The sequence below is a fragment of the Tachyglossus aculeatus genome, chromosome 14, assembly GCF_015852505.1.
Source record: "Tachyglossus aculeatus isolate mTacAcu1 chromosome 14, mTacAcu1.pri, whole genome shotgun sequence".
NCBI classification, from domain to species: Eukaryota; Metazoa; Chordata; class Mammalia; order Monotremata; family Tachyglossidae; genus Tachyglossus; species Tachyglossus aculeatus.
In genome coordinates, this window is record NC_052079.1 from 12,326,333 (window position 1) to 12,351,047 (window position 24,715).

The 24,715-nt window shown below is 40.7% G+C and overlaps 1 protein-coding gene across 3 annotated transcripts in view; it reads left to right on the forward strand.

Moving 5' to 3' along the window:
* ARHGAP5 (Rho GTPase activating protein 5) overlaps positions 1-24,715 on the forward strand; it is a 68,568-nt gene that overhangs the window by 25,749 nt on the left and 18,104 nt on the right. For 2 of the 3 annotated variants that reach the window (XM_038756979.1, XM_038756980.1), the window contains exon 3: positions 12,419-12,566. In XM_038756979.1, the coding sequence (XP_038612907.1) occupies positions 12,419-12,566 (148 nt within the window). The remainder of the gene's footprint in view (positions 1-12,418; positions 12,567-24,715) is intronic. The other variant, XM_038756981.1, reaches the window with a different exon arrangement.

Below are 24,715 nucleotides of genomic sequence, written 5' to 3' on the forward strand. Positions count from 1 at the left end.
AGAAGCTACTGAATATTGTACTGCTATCAATATTTTTATGGTATTAGTGCTTATTATGTCCCAAGCACTGTCCTGAGCACTGGGATAGATACAAGCTAATCAGGTTGGACACAATCCATGTCCCACATGGGGCTCACAGTCTAAATTCGTATTTCACAGATGAAGTAGCTGAGGCACAGTGAAGTTAAGTAAATTGCCCAAGGTCACACAGCCGGCGTGTGTTCTTTCTACTAGCCTATGCTGTTGCAATATTGAGTTGACTCAGATAATTTCACATACATCATTTGCAAAAGGAAAACAACTGTAAGAGAAACATTTTCTATTCTATTTATTCTCTATGAAAGACACTTCGAGTACTCTACCAATCAGGTTTGAGAAGGAATTGTGAATTGAAATGATGAAAAGGTACTTTTGAACTAAAATTAGTGGTTTACTCAGATTGTTGACTTTCTTAAATATTGTTCTAAAACCCAGTAGACTGCATTAAACTAGGCATTCATTGCGGCAATACCAATGTATCTACATTCTTGGAATTGCTTTGACATCTCAGTTTCTCTCCATTCTCACATCCAGCCTGTTATATTCTGCCAGATTTTCCTCCACAATCTGCAGATCTGTCCCTCTTCACCCAAATAAATACTACCTTCGGTAAATCTTCAAGTCCCTTGTAAAGGATATCTCCTCCAAGAGGCCTTCTGTGATTAAGCCCTATTCCCTCCCTTACTGCCACTTGAGCACTTCCATTACAACTAAACTCTTACATACTTATACAGCGCCTGCTCCCTTCCCCCTGATATATATATATATATATGTCTCTGTCCTTTATTGCTCTCCCCTCCCTGTAGTTTATTTTAGTCGCCATCTCCTCTGGTAGTGTGTACTCTAGTGGAAAAGAGCCCTGTGTGGCCTGCCACTCATTTTTCTCATTTGTAAAGTGGGGATTAAGTGCCTGTTCTTCTACCCCATCAGTCCGTGAGCCCTGCATGGCGTGGAGACTGTCTGATCTGACTGTATCGTATCTAACCCAGTGCTTAGCACAGTGATTGGCACATAGTAAGCACTTATTAAACACCTCAAAATTATTGTTATTACGCTTCTCAAGGGAAGGGATCACACCTACTAACTCAGCTGTACTCTCCCAAGCTCTTAGGGCATTGCTCTGCACAGAATAAACATTCTAGAAATAAAGTTGGCTGAATGGTACAGACACTTGTCATATCCCATTTGAAGTATTGAATCAGCCTCTCTCCTCTCCAGTCCATACGTCACTCTGCTTCTCAGATGATTTTTCTAAAACATTTTTCTGCATCTCTACTCCTTAAAATCCTCCAGTGATTATCCAGCATCAAGCAGAAACCCCTGACCTTTGGCTTTAAACTGTTTCACCACTTTTAGCTTTCGGTTCCTTTACTACACTTTAGTTTGCGCTCTTTGTTTCCCACAACCTAACTTTCTCACGGTGCCTCAGTCTTGACTTTCCCATCTCCAACCTTTTGCTCACCTCCATTCCTCCTGCCTGAAATTCTTTCCCCACTCAAATTTTCCAGACCACAGCTTTTAAAATAACCAGTAAGCGCTTTCTCTGTATTGAGTGCTTGTTAGAAAACATGTGGAGCAGACACCATCTGCTCTGTCTTCAAATCTTTGTGAAATCCCACATCTTTCAGGACGTAGTCCTTGATTGTTTCTTGTTGGTATTTATGCACTCAAAGCCACCAGCAGCCCTTTTATACATATTTACATATTCTGTTGTTTAAACAGTTATCTTATCCTAACATTCAGGGATAATGAGTGTCTTTTCCTCGATTTTCTACAGAATATCAATCAGTTGACCAGTAGTATTAATTGAGCACTTACCGTGTGCAAATTACAAATGCCATCATTATTATTACTGAGCATATGGGAGAAGCAGTTCTGGGGAAAGTTTCCGTTATAGTGTTCTGTCTTTAGTAAAATGTTAGTTGCAACTTAAATCAACTAGACTACATTGGTCTCATTGGAAGATTATAATAATAATAATAATAATAATGGCATTTATTCGGGGCTTACTATGTGCAAAGCACTGTTCTAAGCACCGGGGAGGTTACAAGGTGATCAGGTTGTTCCACGGGGGGCTCACAGTCTTAATCCCCATTTTACAGATGAGGTAACTGAGGCACAGAGAAGTGAAGTGACTTGCCCAATGTCACACAGCTGACAAGTGGCGGAGCCGGAATTTAAACCCATGACCTTCGACTCCAAAGCCCGTGCTCTTTTCCACTGAGCCACGCTGCTTCTCTTAATGGTATTGTGACTGGTGTATTGCCTCTCATTCTCAGTCCGGAGCACCACAGTTCCCAGAAGTTGGTGTCAGATTGTCTCGTGAGCAGGTGCAAAGGTACCACAGATCATGAGAGAAGTGAAATTGTTCCTTTTTATCCCTAGGAGAACGATCAGGTCTCTGTATGTTGCCAACTTGTACTTCCCAAGCGCTTAGTACTGTGCTCTGCACACAGTAAGCGCTCAATAAATACGATTGAATGAATGAATGAATCGGCGTTGGCTTAGGTTAAACCTTATTTCAAGTCTCAGCCTCCACCCCTGAGAGATGCTAGTAATAATAATAATAATAACAATAATGATAATAATAATAATAATAATGACATTTCATTCATTCATTCGATTGTATTTATTGAGTGCTTACGGTGTGCAGAGCACTGTACTAAGCACTTGGGAAGTACAAGTTGGCAACATAAAGAGACGGTCCCTACCCAACAATGGGCTCTCAGTCTAGAAGGGGGAGACAGACAACAAAACATGTGGACAGGTGTTTATTAAGTGCTTACTATGTGCAAAGCACTGGGTGGTGCTTGACCCATATGCACGTGCTGTTTGTTTTCTGAAGCTTGTTCTGGTGTTGAAGGTGGCCATGTCCAGATGGCATTTTGCACATTAAAATAGATTAAAATGTTTTATAAATGTAGAAAAATTGTAATTCTTTTGGTAGGGACACTTAAGCGTGGCTCTTCCTATAGTGGCAGTTCCCTTAATCTCCATTTACCTCTCTTTTGGGTGGAATTCTTTTATTCCATCTTCAGGTTTGTCCTGCTCCCCTTTGCTGGATCTCACTTGCAGGGCTTCCTCTTCTTGTTGGCTTTGCTTATTGATTAGGCCTTTGAATTTGTTCTGGTGGACAGCATCAGGTTCTTGTAATACAACAGGAACCTCATCATGCTACAGTGATAATTTCCCAGTGCTCTAGTTGTGTTCAGAAGATTAATTGGTCAAAGGCTCTGATTTAAGTGTGGTGTATGGGTCAGTAGCTCATTTGAGACCCTTAGCGGCAATTAAAATTAGTGTAATTGCAGAATGAAACTGATTAGAACTGGGAAATTAGAGTTGGATTTGTTCCACAACTGGCTGTTCAGTGGATTTTTCTGTCAAGTGGCAATCTAATTTCTTGAAATGTATTTGTTTTGGCCATAACCTAATAGGGAGGAGTAAAAGGATCTGGGCAAACTGTTCATCTCGTATATCACCGATTTGAAGTTATCGAGAGTGCAGAAAATTTCTAGGTTATGAACTCTGGCTATTGGACAATAAATTAATTTGTGTTTGAGGATACTGTTAAGATATGTAATGCTTGATCCAGGGTTTTGGGTGAAGTGTACTAGTCATTTTGTTAATAATACTTGTCAAGTGCCTCTGTGTCAAGCACTTTAGTAAGAGCTGGGGTAGATACAAGATAATCAGCCCCTTTCTCACATAGGGCTGACAGTCTAAAGCTGAGGAAGAACAGTATTGAATCCCCATTTTACAGATGAGGAAACTGAGGCACAGAGGAGATCACACAGCAGGCAAATGTTGTTCCAAAGGCTTCGGAAATCTACATTTAATAACTGTGCTTCCTTTTTAGATTTAAAGTTATATTTTCAACTGGACTGTTTACTCTTTTACTAGTCCTTTTATTAGTTTTTTTTAGGGAGAGGCAAAGCTGATGTTGTGAAAAGACAGCAATAGATGCCCTCAGATCTCAGATATAATGGCCCTCAGATTGGCAGGTCTCCCTCCTCCTGCCCTTTCTTGGACTCTCGCATCTTTCCCAGCAGTATCCTGAGATCTCTCGCCGCCTCAAAATATGCCCCCTCCACCTGCGCCCCCGACTCCATACCGTCACACCTTATCAAAACACTTGTCCCCTCCGTTCTTCCCTTCTTGACCCCCTCTTGAACTGTTTACTCTTCAGTGGCATCTTTCCCACTGCTTTCAAACATGCTTATGTCTCCCCTATCCTAAAAAACACCCTTCCTTGACCCTACAGTGCCTTCCACTTATTGCCTCAACTCCCTCCTACCATTCCTCTCTCCAGACTCCTTGAGCAAGCTGCCTCCACCTGTAGCCTCCATTTCCTCTCCTCCACTTCTCACTCTGACTCCCTCCAGTGTAGCTTGCAACCCTTTCACTTCTCGGAAACTGCCCTTAAATGTCACCTGTGATCTCCTTGTTGCCAAATCCATCCTTGACCTATCAGCTACCTTTGGCACAGTGGACCACCCCCTCGCCGCCTTGTCCTGGAAACATTACGTAACCGTAAATTCAACTGCCACTGACCTCTTCTAATTCTCCTTCTATCTCTCTGGCCACCTACTCGTAGTCTCTCTTGCAGGTTCTTCCTCTGCCTCCTATTCCCTGAATGTTGAGTCTCTCGTGGCTCAATTCTGGCTCCTTTTCTATTCTCCATCTACACCCACTCCTTTAGGGCTTCAATTATCATTTCTGTGCAGATGACATCTCCAGCCCTGACCTTCTCCTTCTCTGCAGCCTCATATTTCCTCCTGTCTTCAGGATATTGCTCCTTGGATGTCCCAGTGACACCTCAAACTTAATATGTCTCCTCATCTTCCCACCCAAACCCTGTCTTCCCCCTGATTTTCCCATGACTCTAGACAGCATCACCATCCTTCCTGTCTCACACAACCGTAACCTTGGTATTATCCTCAACTCATGTCTCTTATTGAATTCACACATTCAGTCTGTCACCAAATCCTCTCAGTTCTGTCTTCACATCACTAAAATCCACCCTTTCCTCTCCATCTAAACTGCTACCCCTTTGATCCAAGGGCATATCCTATCCCACCTCGACTACTGCATCAGCGCCCTTGCTGCCCTCCCTGCCTCCTGTTTCTCCCCACTCCAATTCAATACTTCACCCTGCTGCCCAGATCATTTTTCTAAAAATTCAGTCCATATTTCCCCACTCCTCAAGAACCTCCAGCAGCTGCTCATCTACCTCTGCTCAAATAGAACTCCATTCCATCGGTGTTTAAAGCATTTATTCGCTTCGCCTCCTCCTATTTTACCTTGCTGATTTTCTACTAGAGCCCAGCACGCTCACTTTGCTCCTTTAACACAAGTCTACTCACTGTACCTTGATCTTGTCTATCTCACTGCTGACCTCTCACCACATCCCGCCTCTGGCTTGGAACTCCCTCCCCCACCTTCAAAGCCTTATTTAAATCACATCTCCAAGAGGCTTTTCCTGACTAAGCGCTCATTTTCCCTACTCCCTCTCCCTTCTGCATTGCCCTTGCATTTGGATTTATACCCTACACTTATGTGCATATTTGTATTTTATTTTAATGTCTGTCTCTCCTTCTAAACTCTAAATTCCTTGTTGGCAGGGAGCATGTCTACCAACCCAGTTATATGGTACTCTCCTAAGTGACTAGTACAGTGCTCTGCACACAATAAGCACTCTCTAAATAGGATTGATTAATTAGTGGCACTGGAATTAGTGTTTTCCTTGATCATTCTGGCTTCATAAAATCTTGAAGATTGCCTTTCGAGTCCTGTGCAGGATGAATTTCCAGGGCCTACTTGGAACTGAGACGAAGTGTGGAACCTGAACCAGAGCTTACATTTTTTTTGTTTTAGATCCAAGTAGAGATGAGAGAGAACAGCAGTGTGGTCTAGTGGATAGAGCACAAGCATGGGAGTCAGAAGGATCTGGGTTCTAATCCTGACTCTGTCACTTGTCTGCTCCATAACTGTGGGCAAGTCACTTAATTTCTCTGTGCCTCAGTTACCTTATCTGTAAAAGGGGGATTAAGACTGAACCCTGTGGGGAACAGGATTGTGTCCAACCTGATTAACTTGTATATACCCCAGCACTTAAGTGTAGTGCCTCATACATATTAAGTGCTTAACAAATACAATTAAAAAGAAAAAAAATTTACTTGAACTGACTTCTGAGAGGAAGGGAGAGGCTTGTATTCAGGATTTACTTATGCAGGTGCTCAGGAGCTTTTCTGGTGTGTGAGAAATGTTGATGGGGATTGCATGCCGTATGTCAGGTACACACCATTCAGTGAGTGTGAGTGGGTGCAGCAGACCTGTGCACATTGTTGGGGTTCCCATGTCCAAAAGTCATGGCAGTTGCCTGCAGGCAAGAAGGGTTTGGCAGCTTCTTGATTGAGCCTGGATTGACAGGTTTCCCTCTGATTGGGAGAGAATAATCTCTTCAAAACCAAGGTAGTTAAACTGTTGAAGCAATATGACACCTCTGACCCTGGGAGTCAATCCCATGTGCATTTCCTCAGCCTGCTTCCTTGCCACTCCAAAGTTTCCCCTTACAGTTCCATTTTCTCTTGCAAGTGTTTCCTGACAACACTGAAGAGTGTAAGCTTCTTGTGGGCAAGAAATGAGTCTTGTGCTCCTATCGTACTTTTCCAAGGACTCGGTTCAGTACATAGCACTCAGTGGATGCCCTGTTAAGGTATTTATATCATAACCGTCTGGTTATCCTTCCCCATTTCTTCTTCAGTGCTATGTTTATCTGTCCATACCCCACATCCTTTCTTGTAGAAGTGAGATACCCTGCCCAACATATTGTGGATTATACCTTATAAGATAGTAAAATTTTTTCCAAGATATCCTAGGTTTCATTAATTCATAATAGTTGCCTTTACTGGTGTTTATCTTGAATTTTGGAAAGGCTAAGTCTATTAGAGAAGGAGAAAAATTGCTCTTTCAGTGGGTCAGTTTCCCTAGCCTTTATATTTTTTAGAATTATATTCCTCACTAATGCATGTAGGAAATGTCATGGCTAGAAGTATGGTAGCATCTTTCTGAGAAGATTTTTGTCTTTTAGGACATGAGTGGAAGGTTAGATACAAAATTTGGAAGAGTCTACCTGTGGCTGTTAGTTTGCAGCAGTCATTATGTCCTGTCCCATTAGATAAGTCCATTATTAGACATCAGTGCTGAATTTGGTTGCCACTTTGGGATCTTGTGAACATTATTTTGATGTAAAATTAATTGTACAGAGGTAACATATGAAAATATTTTCTTTTCAGTAGTGCTTGACAAGTGTACCGTAAAGTTTGTTTATGGCATCATTATCAGATAACCCTTATAAGGACCTCAGGAGGCAATGTAACCAGGATACGTAAAAGCATTTTAAGGCTGGGCTGTATGGGTATTCTGGCCCCAGGGTAGTTTTGTCATTTGTAGTTTTCATTCAGCCCACCCTTGCTTACAGAATTCCAGTAACACATTGGCCAGGGCTTATTTTCATGACTTGTTTTTTCCGTCAATAGTATTTGAGTGCTTACTGTGTGCAGAACAATGTACTAGTCACTTGGGAGAATGTGATTTCTGCCCTCAGGGAGCTTATAAATTTATTTTGTTTTGACATGTCTCGGGAATTTAAATAATTTTTTCTTATTCTCTTGATTCTCCTATGAAGGTAAGAAGATATAGTTTGTGGGGAAAAGAAGAAAAACCATACCTTCCAAAAGAGTACTGACAAACTTTATTAATGGTATTTGTTAAGCCCTTAATGTGTGCCGGGCACTGTTCTAAGTGCTGAGGTAGAATGGACACAGTCGATGTCCCACATGGGACTCACAGCTCATTGTGGGCAGAGAATGTATCTGTTGTTATATTGTACTCTCCCAAGTGGTACAGTGCTTTGCACACAGTAAGTGCTCAGTAAATAAAATTGTATTATTTTTGTATTAATCCCCATTTTACAGGTGGGGTAACTAAGGCCTAGAGAAGTTAAGTGACTTGCCCAAGATCATACAGCAGATACGTGGCGGAGCCAGTATTAGAACCCAAGTTCTGGCTCCCAGTTCTCTCTATTCACTTTCTGCTTCTCAAATTGTTCAGTAATCTCTCAGTTATCCCATGTGGCAGGTTACCTAGACAATCTAAATATAATCCTCCTACCTACTCCTTCCACCATCACCGTAGAATAGTCATCATTGTCATCGGTCTTTATCGACTCCTTTCTATATGCAGAGCACTGTACTAAGCAGTTGGGAGAGTATAGTACAAAAGAGTTGGCACACATGTTCCCTGCCCACAACGAATAACATGAGCAGTTTATCTATTTTCTTTATTCCATGAAGGTGTTCAATCAGCCAGTAGTATTATTTTTTTACCTACTCTGTGCAGTGCAGTGTACTGAGTAATTGGAAGAGGTTAACAGTCCTGCCCTCGAGAAGTGTACAATTGAGTGGGGTGGGCTAATGCTAAAATGATATACAGATAATAAGAAGGAAAGCATATATTGTCAATTGTATATTTATATTAGTCTGTCTCCCTTCTGTAGATTGTAAGCTCGTTGTGGGCAGGGAATGCATCTGGCTACTCTTTTGTATTGTACTCTCCCAAGCATTTAGTACAGTGCTCTGCACAGAGTAGGCATTCAGTAAACACCATTGAGGATGATAATGATATTTAGGTGAGTACTTAATGCGGTGTGTACAAAATGCTACAGGTGTTCATGCTTGTATAACTTATGGGCCAGGTTTTCATTTTTGCCTTTAGCCTGATTTACTCTATCCAAATTTTTTCAAATCTCTCAAAAATGAAATTTTAACCTTTTCTTAAATGCTTTTGATTACTGAAATGGATTTAGGAAATATTAGCATTTTAATGCAGTGACTTTAATTGAGCAAGCTTCCCTGAGCAGTGCAGATCATAGGTAGCTGTGTTGCCAAGAGATTGTTCAGTCATATGTATCATTTGCAAACACAGGAAAGAAGAGACTGAAAGAACACTCCCTGGAAAGATGTTGAGGGGAAGTAAAATGGAAAATTCACCCCCCCCCCCCAAAAAAAAAATTTTTTTTTTGAACTTCTGGTCTAATGTTTCCATGAATTAAAAAAAATCTGACAGTTGTCCCCAAATTGGCATATGTTATGTCTGCTCATTCTATTATACTCTCTCAAACATTTAGTAAAGTTCCCTGCACCCAGTCAGTGTTAAATAAGTACTGTTAATGGATTGAAGTGCATATTTTAAAGTTGAAAAAATCCATACTTTGGTCATCGGCTATATGACTTGCCTAGGCACCAGAAGGCAAAATTGACTTAGACTTGTTGTTGTCCTTGAACAATAGTGACCCTGGTGCCATGAAAATTCTAATATCTGATCACTAACTCTTGAGATTTTGAAGAAGAATAGGGGGTTTTCAGCTTGTCATAACTATACGTGACCTCAACACATAGGCAGTGAGGAAAGTCACAATATTTTAGGTTCACCATTATCATCACTATTTTCAATAAGAATAGAAGAAAACTGAATTTTCACTGCATTGCAAGATTTTGGGCAGGTTCTTTTGGATTTGGCTACTGCATAATCTTGTTGACTATGCCGTCCAAGAGTGACAGGGAAGCTTTATCCCCATAATATGATACAGTGAACACAGCCTTTACTGTATGTCAACCTGCTTTTGTAAAATTAATGAATAATTCGATAACCTAAATAGTACTGGATTGTGACAGCCACTAAAGAAATTTGGATGTCATGAAAGGTCACCACATCCTAAAGCCAGACAACAGTGGTTTCACTAGTCTTGTCAGACATAATGGTTTGTTCTACCCTATTCCCAGTTGTCACTGGCATATACTTTGGTTGTAAAATGGGCCTTTTCATTCTGTTTTTGCAGTCAAGATTGAGAATACAACAGAGGACTTATATGCTCATCCGTATATGAACACTATCGAAAAGTTCTAGACAGACTACTAGGAGTTCCTGTATACAATTGATTGTTCCTGTTCTATGGAAACACATTGAAAAATTAATGCAAAAATTTATGAACTGCTTTGCAGAGTTTGTCCAATTCTGTGAAGTAACAGTAAATCCAAAAAAGGCTGAAACTATGTACCAATTTTGATAGTGAAATCTTACACACCCAGGAGCTAAAAGCAGTCACAGAATCTGTTCCGTGAGTCAATGATGTTATAATTGGCAAAGAAACAATCAAGAAAGCAAATATTCTTTTGGGATTCCGGGTGCACTTTCTAAATACTTTCTAAAGCTTCACAGCAAGATTCATAATAGAGGTGACAGGTGTTCCAACTCCAGGAGGGTGAGGATGAGGGGAATATTGAGGGCCATTATTGCCATGGAATTGTAGTTTTTTAGGCTGCTTGCTCCTACCTCGTTTTTTTTTTTTTAATAGTATTTGTTAAGCATTTACTATGTGCCAGGTATTGTACTAAGCTCTTGGGGTAGATACAAGGTCATCAGGTTGGACAGAGTCCATGTCCCACATGGGGCTCTCACAGTCTTAATGCCCATTGTACAGACGAGGTAACTGTGGCACAGAGATGTGAAGTGACTTGTCCAAGGTCACACAGCAGAAAGGTGGTGGAGCCAGGATTAGAACCCAGGTCCTTCTTGCTTTAGCCACTAGACATGCTTCTTCTCTCTTGCTACAGCCCGCATCTTAAATTGGAAATGCATTCCTTCCCAAGCCCTGACTGCTTTTCTTATGTTTCGGCATGTTTCCCTCCCTAGTCCCCTGTGTGTTTCTGCCCAATCTTAGTCCCCTGCATTGCGTTCTCGGCTCCGTGTACGTGTTTATGTGATGTCATATGTATATGTTTTTCTCTTTTCTTTTTCACACACACAACCACTTTCACAGGGACCTGGTTCTGTAACCCTGCTTTTTCCATTGGGGGTTATTTGTGAATCTAGAATTTCTTTTAAATTTACTTTGGACAATATCATTTGTTTCTAAAAGCATATCTAATATTGTCTTGGAGTGTTTTTTTTTTTATCCTAGTTTTGTGGGCCTGGGGATGGAAATCTGGGTTTTGTATTGTAATTGAGTGTTCAGTAATTGACATTGATAGAATGTGTACTAATTTATCTTGTGGAGTTTAATATGAAAGGAAGGCACATTTTTATTTGTTAAAGCCTGTGTTGTATGGGGCAGTCACTTATACTTTATATGTTAGTCGTGTTTTGGAAGTAGATTGTATTATGAAATTATCACATTACAGTTCATTGACCTATGCCACTCACATGCACTGACCATTTCTTCTTATACCAAATCTACTTGCCCCAAAATAGATCATCTTATACCCAGAACATTCTTGCCTTGTGGGAACAACAGTTCTTAATTCTTCAATAGCATTCTCTTTAGATCACATAATGTAAACAAGTTAGAGCCAAAATGACTCCATTAGGTCAGAAATTCCACCTTATGCTGATCCGTGTTATCTTGGAGATAACACACTTATCTTGTAATAAAAGGCTAGATTTTTAAGTCCATGTCATCTGCTTTGGTCACTATCCTCATAAAAATCCTTCATGATTTTAAGACAGTTATGGTTACCTTTTTAACCTTCACTTCCTTACAACAAATCCACCCAGTTCCTTAAATCTTTCCCATAGGAACTGTTTTCCATCTTAATGGTTTCAGTTGATCTTTTCTGGATCTTTTCCAGCTTCGTAATGCTTTTTAAAATGCAGTGACCAAAACTGGATATGAAATTCTAATAAGGGTCTGACTAAATGACATGTATATCAGAGACTAATATTCTCGCCTTTGCACTTTCACTCAAGTTACACATGTTAATGCTTTGCTGACTTCCTTGCCTAAATTTTCTCAGAGCTTATTTGAGCCTGTTATTATTCTACATAAATTTTGAACATAAGCTACAGTGTTATTGTAAAAAGTGGGAAATGGGTGGATTTTTTTTTCATTAAAATATAAATGACTACTCGGACTTCTAAATACTTTTACTTTGTTTTTCTGACTTTTCTTGATGGGTGTATGTGTTTACGCTTAGCTGTTTTTATTTTGGGAGGCAGTATAACGGAATGAATTATGGAATTTGAAGACTTCAAATGTGGCTTCCCCTCTTTGCTTCAAATTTGGCATCTCTGGTAGGCTGATAGGATCACTTGAAGCAGCTGTAAGGTTTACCTAATGAATAATTTAAAAGCACGCAAAATAGAAAGTATAAATAAAAAGTATCCATTTACTGCATGCACTTGGGTAAAGTCATGTTTCTTATGCTAGAGTTATGATTTTTTGTAACTAAAAGGAGTGCTTTACATTGCTTAATATGAGTGTATTAAAATAATGCATGGCTTTTTAGTAACAGTATTGTAATTCTGGTATGTTTTATTATAGCAGAAAAAGAAAACCAAGACTTTCAATCCACCAACTCGTAGAAATTGGGAAAGTAATTACTTTGGGATGCCTCTTCAGGAGCTGGTTTCAACTGAGAAGCCTATACCACTATTCGTTGAAAAATGTGTGGAATTTATTGAAAATACAGGTAAGTCAGCAGTATTTTGGGAAAAAAAAGATCTGCTCATTTCCATTCTATTATTGGCTTGTGCTTAATTGTATACAGCTTTAAATGAGGTTTTTTGAGAGTGACTGTTGAAAGTCTGTTTTATAAATGTATTACCAAAATGTCGGTAATGTTTCTAGACTACTCAGGGGATTGGGCAGTTTCTCCAAATAGAGGAAAATAGGAGGTTTTATTTTCCTTCTGTCAACAGTAAGTTAAGCACTCCGAACTGCCTTGAAATGTTAGAATGTTTGACATGTTTTTATCCTTGCATTGAAAATTGTTCTTTAGATCTTGAAATGATGGTGCTGTTTGCTGTTTCCAAGCAGAGACTGCTTTTTTCTCATTTCCGCTTTTGATGATTCATATTTCTTGACATTATACATGCATATTTTGTTAAACACTTGTTTACTTTATGGCCTATTTGAAGTAACGTGCAAGAGTCAAATACTGATATCTTGGTTTCTGTATTTACTTCATGTGGGCTGAATGATGTGAATCTCATTTAGCAAAGCCACCTACTGTTTTGCAAAATAGGCTTATTTCTATGCCCTTTTCTGGATGTTTATGAAAGGTGATAGAAAAATCCATGTTTAATGTATTTTAAAATCTGCAAAAACTGGATTAATGCGTATATTTTTTTCCACTTCAGAGGTGATAAGATTTGCTTTTGATTTAAATACATTTTGCTTAATTTCTGTTTGTCAAACTGTGGCTCTGGCTTTGCTGCTCCCCTGGGGGGAAACATGGAGACTGTGGCTTGATCCATGGATTGGGTGGAAGAATTTCATTAGGATGGGGTCGTCAGTGAGCTCTGGTGATGGAAGTACATCAATCGTTGATGGGAGTCTCCTGTCAAAAACGACATATACGTCTTGGTCCAATTGCAAAGGTTTCAGGACCAAGAACCTAGATTATTGTGCTAGTGATTTGTATACTAGTGAATTGTGTGGTCCCATTTGCACTGTCTCTGACAGTCATGTTCTCATTAGGGCCCAGATGGGAACGAACGAGTCAGCAGGCAGAGATGCAGCACTTTGCAAAGCCCAGTGTTGGGAGTGAGATTATCAATCAGGCAAGCGGTGGTATTTACTGTGGGTTTACTGTGTGCAGAGCGCCGTTTGAAGCATTTGGGAGAGTACAGTACAACAGAGTGGGTAGGTTTGTTCCCTGCCCACACGGATCTTACAGTGAAGAGTGGAAGACAGATATTAAAATAAATTACGGATATGAACCTAAGTGCAGTAGGGCTGAGAGTGGGGTTAATATCAAGTGCTTAAAGGGTCCAGATCCAAGTGTAAAGGCAACAGAGAAGGGAGAGGGAGTAGGGAAAATGGGGACTTAATCGGGGAAGGCCTCTTGGAGGAGATGTGATTTTAATAAGGCTTTGTAGGTGGGGAAAGTGGTGGTCTGTCGTATTTGAAGGGGGAAGGAGTGGTTGGTGGGGAGATAGATGAGATTGAGGTACAGTGAGTAGGTTGGCTTTAGAGTGAACTGAGTGGGCTGGCTTGTGGTAGGAAATCAGCTAAGTGAGCTAGGAAGTGGGCAAGTTGGTAGAGTGCTTTAAAGCCGACCCTTAATTAGTAAATTTACCCATTATTTACAGAAAATTGCTATTTATGTATTAGTAGAGGGAGCGCCCAGGTTGGGTATTTAGCGTGTACTTTACGTACTTGGGGGAGAATGTGAATTTGCTCAGAGAAGTTAAGACACACAGCTGGGACCAGAACCCAGGTTTCCTGACTCTGTCCCCTGCTCTTTCTACCATGTCATCCTGCTTCCCCTGTTTGGAGTCCAGAGACATACTACCCTGCCAACTACAACTCTGTGTTTTGACATTTTGCTATGTAATGTCTGCTAGTACATGCTAACTTTCTTAAAAGTACAAACGCATTAATGTTTTATCTTCAAGTGCCTTCTAAACATGTAGTGGTGAGATCAGTAGGCCTCTTCCTTCCTTTTAAGATTTCAGATTTTTTCAAAAACAATTCATCCGTAGTCAACTAATAAAATTCTTTAATTTTTTCTGAAATTGAAAACTGATTTTGAAGAGTTCAGTAAATCCAGTAGGATTTAATTTCTAATGTCATTTGTGATCTTGACATTAAGATTTACTGAAACTGGCTAGCACATAGAACAGTACCTGGCAAACAGCGCTTAATAAATACCATTAAAAAAACTGGCAATTCAGCAGAGCAGTATTATTACCAATAACACTTGCAGTGCCTCCGTCTTCGCTACACAAAGCTAAATGGCTGTTCCTGTACTTATGTGAAACCAGTTATTATAGAAATAGTGCCAGAAAATAAGTCATTTTTATGTTCTTACTAGAGCAATTTGAGAATGGGAGTGTAATTTTGTCGTCCTTAATATGGGTACATGTATTACCCACCTCAGCGCTTTATAACTGAATGTTGGGTATGTGATGGACATGAAAAAACAAAGTGAAAGCAGAATTTCTGCAGGAAATTCTGTCTGACTTACATGGAGTTGAATTTCAAGTAATGATTTAGAAGCCAGGTAATGAAAATTGTCAGGCTGTATATTTGGGCTTTCTCTTCAACTTCTATTCTGTGGCTTCTATATTCAGGTTTCAAAATAAAGTCAGCGTTACTGATTTAGGGAGAACCCAAAGGTTTACCAGATAAAGGTGACAAAAATATGATGTGGAATAAAATACTTACAAAAGAATAGTAAATTCTACAAGTAAAAAGTAAAGTATGTTAGCAGACAATATTAGTCATAGCAGGAACAATATGAACGCAGTTAGAAAACAGTTTCCTCTAAAATTCTTAGCCAGCATAGTTTATCTATATATTTAAAGGTGTTCATTGTTATTACTGAAACAGCCTTGGTTCTCCTAGTTAATATTTTAGAATACAAAGTTCTTGAAAACATATGTTCAGCCCAGTTAGGTGTCTTGAAAATGGGGATTCATCGGAAGTGGCCATATTGTGGGGTACGTTTACCATAGTTTTACATGTCTTTTTGGACAGTGGTGCTATGTATATTACCAGTTTTTTAAAAAGGAAGACTAAAGGGGACGTAAAGGGATGACAAACGAAGGGGTGCAGGAGGGAGGCAGGAAAAGTCGGGGTAGGCAACAGGGGGCAAGTGAAAGGAGGATGGGCCGGTAAAGACATTGATTTACTGGCAGCACTTGGATGTACTCTCAGTGGTGAAGCTTACAAATCCTGGGGTATTTCAGCTCTTCATCCTGGATGTACCCCTGGGGTGCCTGGATTGTAGGGTACCTGGAATCGTGGGTGCATTTAGCATTATCCATTAGACACTCCTTTCTTTGCCACCCATTCATTCATTTAATCGTATTTATTGAGCACTTACTGTGTACAGAGCACTGTACTAAGTGCTTGGAAAATACAATTCAGCAACAAGTAGGGACAATCCCTACCTAACAACTGGCTCACCGTCTAGAAGATAATTGTGGTATTTGGTAAGCGCTATGTGCCAAGCACGGTTCTAAGCACTCGGATAGAATACAAGGTAATCAGGTTGGATACAGTCCATGTCCCTCATGGGGCTTGATCCCCATTTTACAGGTGAGGTAACTGAGGCACAGAGAAGTTAAGTGATTAGCCCAAGGTCACACAGCAGACATGTGGCAGAGCTGGGATTAGAACCCACGACCTCAGATTCCCAGGCCTGTACTCTTTCCACTAGGCCATGCTGTTCTGGACAAGTAGAATTGGGTGCTCATCAAATTAACTTTACTGCCTGTACAAATTCTGAATGGACGATAGGCTGGTAAATATTCATTAAATATTGTATGGCAATTTTTTTGGTGATATACAAGTCTGATTAAACTTTCAATTTCTAGGCAAAGTATGGCCATGACCAAAATTTTTTAAAAAGTTCTTGTATACAGTCAACACTTGGTTACCCAGTAATTAATTACCTAATATGTAGATTATCTATTTTGAAAATGATCCAGGTATTTGGCTTTTCCTTTCTCTTTCAACTCACCGTCTTCACTACTTGTTAGCAACTCTGGCTGGGGAAGTGCAGAGGCAGCGAAAGAGGTGCAATTCAAATCAGTCAGCATTTTAACCAATATTTCCAAACCTCCTCCTTGAGTGAATTATGTCCGGCCATAACCTCATTTTACTGTTGATCTACTCCATTGGTTCTGCTATAGACCCTCCACTCCAAGGAGAGGCCCAGTCTTGCTCAGTGTACAGAGCCCCTGAGAAAGAGGAGCTATTTGGGAACTATTTCTTAATGATGGCATTTATTAAATGTGTACTAGATGTCCCAGGCCCTGAGCTAGGTGTTGGGGTAGATCGAAGGTAATCAGATCAGGTGCAGCCCTTGGGAACACAGTTCGAGAGAGTAGGATCACATTTTACAAATGTGGAAATGGAGGCACAGAACAATGAAATGACTTGCCTGGGGCCACCCCTTAGGCAAGTGGCAATGGGAGAGTATAGTATAACAGAGTTGGAGGACATGTTTCTTGCCTACAAGGAGTTTATATTCTGGAAGGAAGGAAGGAGGGCCTGCAGCCCCAAGTGCTGAGTGGCAGGAGTTTTTGATGAACTTGCTAGAAGTTGGGATATTCTGGGTAGGCCCACACCAAACTGAAAGTCTTCAGGACAGTTGTGTCCAATATCTGGCTGATTCAGTAAATCCATAAAAATCATTTATTACCTTCAGAGCATTTAATTCTGCATAAGAAAAATTAGTCTTTCATTTGTACTTTTGAAAGCCACACTTAGCTTTCATTTTAACAATGTTAAACTGAGCACAAAGATGTATTCTTATAAAAGGGGAAAAAAATTAAGTTGTCATAGCATTTCAATCTACCTAGTCTTAATTTGATTCAAGGATCTTATTCAACTGGTTCACAATAAGCCTTTTATTTACAGCATAATATTTAATTCTCAAAAGCATGAGCAGGGCTCAACAGATACACTTGTCTTCCTCTTCGTGACAAGTGAAAAATCAAGGCAGACTAGCTGATAATACTATTTGCGCTTATCAAACTGAGCAGTAGAGGCAGAGGGATATTCAGATAAGACATCAAAAATAAGCCAAAGACAGCACATTCAGGCAAAAGCAGAGAGTGTCAAAGGAGTGGCTTTTTTGATTGGTGAAATAAACTTAATATTTGTTTGAGCTTTGCCTTAGAGGTACCTGAGGAGCAGATATAATTATCCCCCCTTTTGAAAGAGTAAAAGTCTTTAAAAAAAGACTAAACCCAGATTGTTAATAAATTGGATTGGTCAAGTCTAGAAATTGAAAGTACATGCATCGGTGCTAAAATGCAGTAGTTCAAAAATGGGTGATTAAATGGAAAGCAGTGTTTCAGTTGGAATTAATGTATTTAGTGGTGGATTGTTCAATACCACTGTGATTGAAACTGTTCCAAACCAATTTCTCTTTTTAAATATTAAGTGCTTAATGTGTGCCAGGCACTGTACTATGGGATAGACATAAGGTATTCAGGTTGGACACAGTCCATGCCCCCACATGGGGCTTACAGTCTTAATTCCCATTTTACAGATGAGGTAACTTAGGCCCAGAGAAGTTAGTGATTTGCCCAAGGTCACACAGCGGACAAGTGGATCAGACAACTGGATCAGAACCCAGGTTCTATCCACTAAGCCATACTGCCTCTCATTGTCATGTTAAATAGTGCAGTACTAACTACAGTAGCTGAAGCAGAGACTGTTAAAGTGGCAGCGTCACACCTTGACCAGAACCACAGCAGTGTGCACAGCTATTTTGTCCTTGCAACAAATCTATTTTTGCCAGTTGGTGGATTGTGTAATACCATGAACAGACTCCTGCTTTCAGAAGGGCTTTTTCTAATTCTTCTACTATGCATATCGCTAGTTGTGGGCAGGGAATGTGTTTATTTTGTATTGTATTCTCCCAAACTCCTATTAATAATAATAATAATAATAATAATGATGATGGTATTTGTTAAGCACTTACTGTGTGCGAAGTACTGTTCCAAGTCCTGGGGGGGGGGATACAAGGTGGTTAGGTTGTCCCACGTGGGGCTCACAGTCTTAATCCCCATTTTACAGATTAGGTAACAGGCCCAGAGAAGTTAAGAGACTTGTCCAAAGTCACACAGCAGACAAGTGGTGGAGCTGGGATTAGAACCCATGACCTCTGACTCCTAAGCCCATGCTCTTGCCACTGAGCCACGCTGCTTCTCTGATCTGCACACAGGAAGCACCCAATAAATGCATTTAAATGAATGAACGAATGAATATCCTGCACTGAAAACGTGGTATAGCCGAAGTGCCTTTAGGCCATTGGTAAAGTCGATCATCAATAAATTCTCAGCATTTGTTCTGCAGCGTCTTTGGGAAGAATCAGTGTCTGTTTGGTTAGATGCAAAATGAGGGTGGAATGAGAGCTGTGAATCATGCTATTTTGCTCCATACCAGGACTCCATGCAATTGGATTCAGTTGGGGCTTTTGTAGCCTCTTTGGGGTTTTCATTTTCTTATTTTCTTTCTTCTCCATAATAATAATAATAATAATAATGACAGCATTTATTAGGCGCTTACTATGTGCAAAGCACTGTTCTAAGCGCTGGGGGAGGTTACAAGGTGATCAGGTTGTCCCACAGGGGCCTCACAGTCTTAATCCCCATTTTACAGATGAGGTAACGGAGGCACAGAGAAGTTAAGTGATTTGCCCAAGGTCACACAGCTGACAGTTGGCGGAGCCAGGATTTGAACCCATGACCTCCGACTCCAAAGTCCAGTCTCTTTCCACTGAGCCACGCTGCTCTGTCATCAGCTCGGGTTCAGGCAGGTTGTGAAAGCCCCCAAATGGTAGCATCATCATCATCAATCGTATTTATTGAGCGCTTACTATGTGCAGAGCACTGTACTAAGCGCTTGGGAAGTACAAATTGGTAGCAATCACTGTGCTCTCTGGTGAAGCAGGTGGCGGGGACTCAACCTGGTTCTGGCTTGCCATTTTATAGCCTTTTTGAACCCCAGACATTTGCTGAGCAGCAAGCTGGTTTGGGTTCTTGGGGGTGATTGGTTTTGTTGCCAATTGACTGAACTCTAGAGGATTTGGCCTAGATAGGCTATAAATATTTTGGGTTAAAGTAAACAAATTGCAGGAGCAATTACCAGGTTTTATTTTAATTGGGATTATCTCAGTTTTCCCTTTCCCTTTTGGTTTTTATGATTCAAATACAACAACATCTGCTAGTGTTTCTTTACTGTATTACTTCTTTCTGGTCTTTGCAAATGTGAGCGTTTGTTGAGCCATTTGGGTTATCACAGCAAGGAGGTGACATCTAAGGGAGCGATAAGGGCTTTATGTGCCCTTATTCTGACTGATCTCTGGTCTTGCTTTGATCTTGTTTTGGTTCCTTTGTCTTTCAGTAGCAACTACAATGGAGAGTGGGAAGAGTAGGGAAAACTCAGCCGTAGCACCACGGTGATTGTAATGTTCCTTGTTAGGTTGGAATTTTTTTTAAGTAACTTTGTAGGTATTTCAGGCTTACAATTTCAGCAGCATGGCATAGTGGATAGAGCACGGGCCTGGGAATCAGAAGGTCATGAGTTTGAATCCCCGCAACGTCTCTTGGCTGCTGTGTGACCTTGGGCAAGTCACTTAACTTCTCTTTGCCTCAGTTACCTCCTTTGTAAAATGGGGATTGAGACTGTGAGCCCCATGTGGGACAGGGACTGTGTCCAACCCAATTAGCTTGTATCCACCCCAGTGCTTGATACAGTGCCTGGCACATAGTAAGTGCTTAACAAATAGAGTTATTATTATTATATACCTCAGTAATCCTCTTAACTGGTTCTGTGAAAATAGTGTTAAGCAAAGGAATGCTAAACCAAGTACGTTTCCCATAAGAAATAATCTAAAGCGTCCTACTCCTTAGCCAGGACGCTATATCAGTTGTGGCCTTTGAAGGAAATGGGTGGCTTGCTTCTTGGTTTACTTGCAGTGGCAGCTTTTGTTTCAGCTTGTGAAAGAAGAACTCTTCCCAGGCCCGGGAGGCCTGCAGGGCTGTGCCTTGTGGTTATAGTGGGATCTCAGGCAGATGTTGAAGAACACTCTTCCCTGCAGAATAAAAAAGTCCTTGTCACTGCGCCTTTTTAGGGTAGGAGTGGGCAATTGCATCATCCCAAGGGACACTTCAAACCCAAACACAAACCCATCCTTCCACCATCATGCTTCTAACAATCACAAATATCTGTGTTTGGGTTTGAAAGACACAGCAGCTGCCCAGCCACCCTTGGTGACTCCTAGTTGGCTCTGAGCCAGCCGCAGATATACTCAGTAACTACCAACTGCATCCCTGGTGAGCTCCGAGCCAAGTAGGAGCTGCTTAGAGCCAAATCAGCTGGCTCAGGCACAGGCTGGTTTTGAGCCATGGTCCCCTCATTAAATTGTTCTAAAAATACTCTAAGGCAGGTATTAATCCGTAAAGGAAATGGTCATTTCCTCGCCAAATTAAGAATTGTAGTACCTTTCATAATTTGACATTGTCCTTTAAAGTAGCCACATAGAACCGGGGGGCTTTTAGCCCATTCTTGATTATATTAATACCAAGAATTGAAATTTTTTCAAAACTTTGTCCCACTCTACCTCAGAGTGCTAATTTGAGGAAAATGCATTAGTTAATATCAAACTGGTGATTGGTTATTTTTTTTTAATCTGCGAACCTAACTGTCATACTCTGGTTCGTGTGGAAAATGTTGTAGCATAGAAATTGCTTCTTCAATCAATCAATCAATCATATTTATTGAGCGCTTACTATGTGCAGAGCACTGTACTAAGCGCTTGGGAAGTACAAGTTGTCAACATATAGAGACGGTCCCGATCAACTGGTCATAATTAGGTGTTCCTCCGGTCGCCTAGAGGAATTGGAGATAGAACATTACAAAGTTGCCATTCAGGGAGGCTCCAGCTTTTCCAGAATCATTGAATCAAGTGGGAAATAATGGAGCTAAGCACTAAGGCCAATTTTTTTTTTCTTTTTCATAATTTTTTGTACAACTTTAGAACAGTATTTAGTGTGTCAACGAAGCCTTATAGGCTTTAAGGTTCAAGTCCTCTTAAAAGATTTTCCCCACTTTTGTTTCTCAGCCTCACTGGTATCTTATCATTTGAGGCTTAAGGCCTGTGTACATCAGGAGCTATTGCGTAGTAAAGCTTTTATAAAGCTATACCTGCTGAAGACCTGACTAATTTCTTTTCCCCCAAATTAACCTATCCACAGTGTTGACTTGAAATTGGCTTGTGGACCACTAGAACTAAGATTTGGAAGGTACATGTATACACATGCCTGGGCAAATATGTGTCTTCTGAAGTCATGCCGTGTGAGGTTTACAGGAATTAGTCACCAGTATTCAGTGGTTTAGAGGGTTTGTGTTCTGTCTGATTTCCACCCCCATCATGTGGCTGAAGGTTAGCTCACCCAGCAGGCTCGCTGCAAACAAGTGAAATGTGACTGGGGAGTTGGTGAAGGGTTGAGGAAGGGCAGTCCCCTCACTGCCAGAAAATATGCCACGAAGCAGCAATGCCGGGAGTCGTACAGCATTGTTACATGGGGGCCCCGGTATTGCAGGATCTGCCTGGAAGACTATAGATAGGTTTGGCTGTGGTTTGTATAGGCCCCCTTTTTTAGCACCCACCCACAAATCTTAGACACAACTATGTTACTGTTCATTCTGCGGTGGAGCAGGCATCCATTCCAGGGAGGAGGAGGAGGAGAAGAAGGGTATTTATAGGACCCTTGCTGGGTGTCAAGCATGGTGCTAGACTTTTGGATAGTACATCTGAAGCAGAGCATATTTCCTGTGGACAAGAAACTTGCAATGTAATTGAGCAGAGCTAACAGTTTGTGAGCACTCTTCTAATTCCATTCACAAAAACCCATTGGCCAGTTTACAGACTTGTAGATTTTGATAGTAAGGAGTAGTAACAGCATTTATTGAATTCCCACTGGGTACAGTGCGTTGTACAAAGCGTTTAGGAAATATAAAATGAGCTCATTCCCTGCCCACAGGCGTTTACCTCCGAATATGTATATATGTATATATGTTTGTACGTATTTATTACTCTAGTTTATTTGTACATATTTATTCGATTTATTTTATTTTGTTAATATGTTGAGTTTTGTTGTCTGTCTCCCCCTTCTAGACTGTGAGCCCGCTGTTGGGTAGGGACTGTCTCTATATGTTGCGAACTTGTACTTCCCAAGCACTTATTACAGTGCTCTGCACACAGTAAGCGCTCAATAAATGCAATTGAATGAATGAATGAATGAATGAATATGGGAGACAGGCATAGAAGTGTTTACAAGTAGAGTAAATAGTTGATTGGGCAGTGAAATAAATGCATATGCAGAAGTGCTGAGGAGAGGTGTAAAGTTCTAAAGCTCTAGAGATAGCTGATGGGTGTATATGACTTGGCAGGCTGGAACTTCCTTTTTACCTGCATATTAATGAAAGAGATGCATGTTTAAGGTCCAAATTGGTTTTGTGGATTTATATTTCACCAGTTTTGTTTAATAATAATAATAATAATAATTGCATTTATTAAGTGCTTACTATGTGCAAAGCACTATTCTAAGCACTGGGGAGGTTACAGGGTGATCAGGTTGTCCCACGGTGGGGGCTCACAGTCTTAATCCCCATTTTACAGATGTGGTAACTGAGGCACAGAGAAGTTAAGTGACTTGCCCAAACTCACACAGCTGACAATTGGTGGGGCTGGGATTTGAACCCATGACCTCTGACTCCAAAGCCTGGGCTCTTTCCACTGAGCCATGCTGCTTCCCTAAATCCTTCTGAAGACGAGCCCCAGACTGAACCCCCCTTTTTCCTCTCCTCCTCCCCTCCCCATCAGTCCCCCCCTCTGCTCTACCACCTTCCCCTCCCCACACTTGTATATATTTGTACATTATTTATTACTGTATTTTATTTGTACATATTTACTACTCTATTTTATTAGTGATGTGTATATAGCTATAATTCTATTTATTCTGACGGTACTGACACCCGTCTACCTATTTCGTTTTGTTGCGAACGAAACATCTGAGAGCTCAAAACATCTCACATCTGAGAGCTCAAAACACTCCTTGAAGCAATGGTTTGAAAACTATTCTACATGTGGTCTGCTGGCAATTCTTCATTACTCAGACTATGGGGCAATGGAAATCTAATGTCCCTGGAAGCCAGAGGACGTGGGTTCTAATCCTGGTTCTGCCACTTGCCTGCTGTGTGACTTTGGGCAAGTCACTTAACTTCTGTGCCTCAGTTTCCTTGTAAAATGGGGATTGAATACCTGTTCTCCCTTCTACTTAGACTGTGAACCCCATATGAGATGGACTGAGTCCGACCTGATTGTTTTCATTACCTCAGAACTTAGTACAGTGTTTTGCACTTAGTAAGTACAAATACTATTGTTATTGTTATTATTACTATTATTATTATTATTGGGCAACCCATGAGATCTGGCTAAGTGATACTAGAAGAGAAGTGTGAAGAGAGCCACTGTTGTGATCTACAGGTACAATAGTATGAAAGAGGTTCGGAAAGAAGGCAGGCTCACAGCTGGGGAGGTTAAAAATCGGCCTTAGCTAATTCACCCAGTGTGTCATTGAGACTAACTCTACATGAGTATTGTAACTTCTGTTTTGGAGCTCTTAGCCATGTGTGTCAGAGTAAGATTTTCCGGAACATTTTCTCCCCTTCTTAGAACAGATACATTGATTACACCTTTCAATCTAATCATCATTAAGGGGTGAGGAAAAGTTCTTCAGACAGAATAAATTTCCCCTTGGGACCTGAGTGTAGTTACCTGAGCTTTAAAAATCAGAGTATCTGTAACTGCAGAATAAAGTCAGTACCAGCAAAGGGGTGTGGGGGAAGAGAGGGAGGAAAATGGTTACTTTGGCACAGAGACCATTCTAATCTCAAAATTAAACTTTCAGTTTCAGCACTCAGACCACCAGATATAATGGTGATATAGGCCAGTCTAAAGGCGTACTGGTCATTGTAAAAGAGAAAAAAATACTGTGGTGACCCTCGTGTCATATCTTCACAAGGGGACAATCATTTTTTACAAGGCAATATTAAGAGACCAAGGTTTACCCTCAGAGACCACGTGTA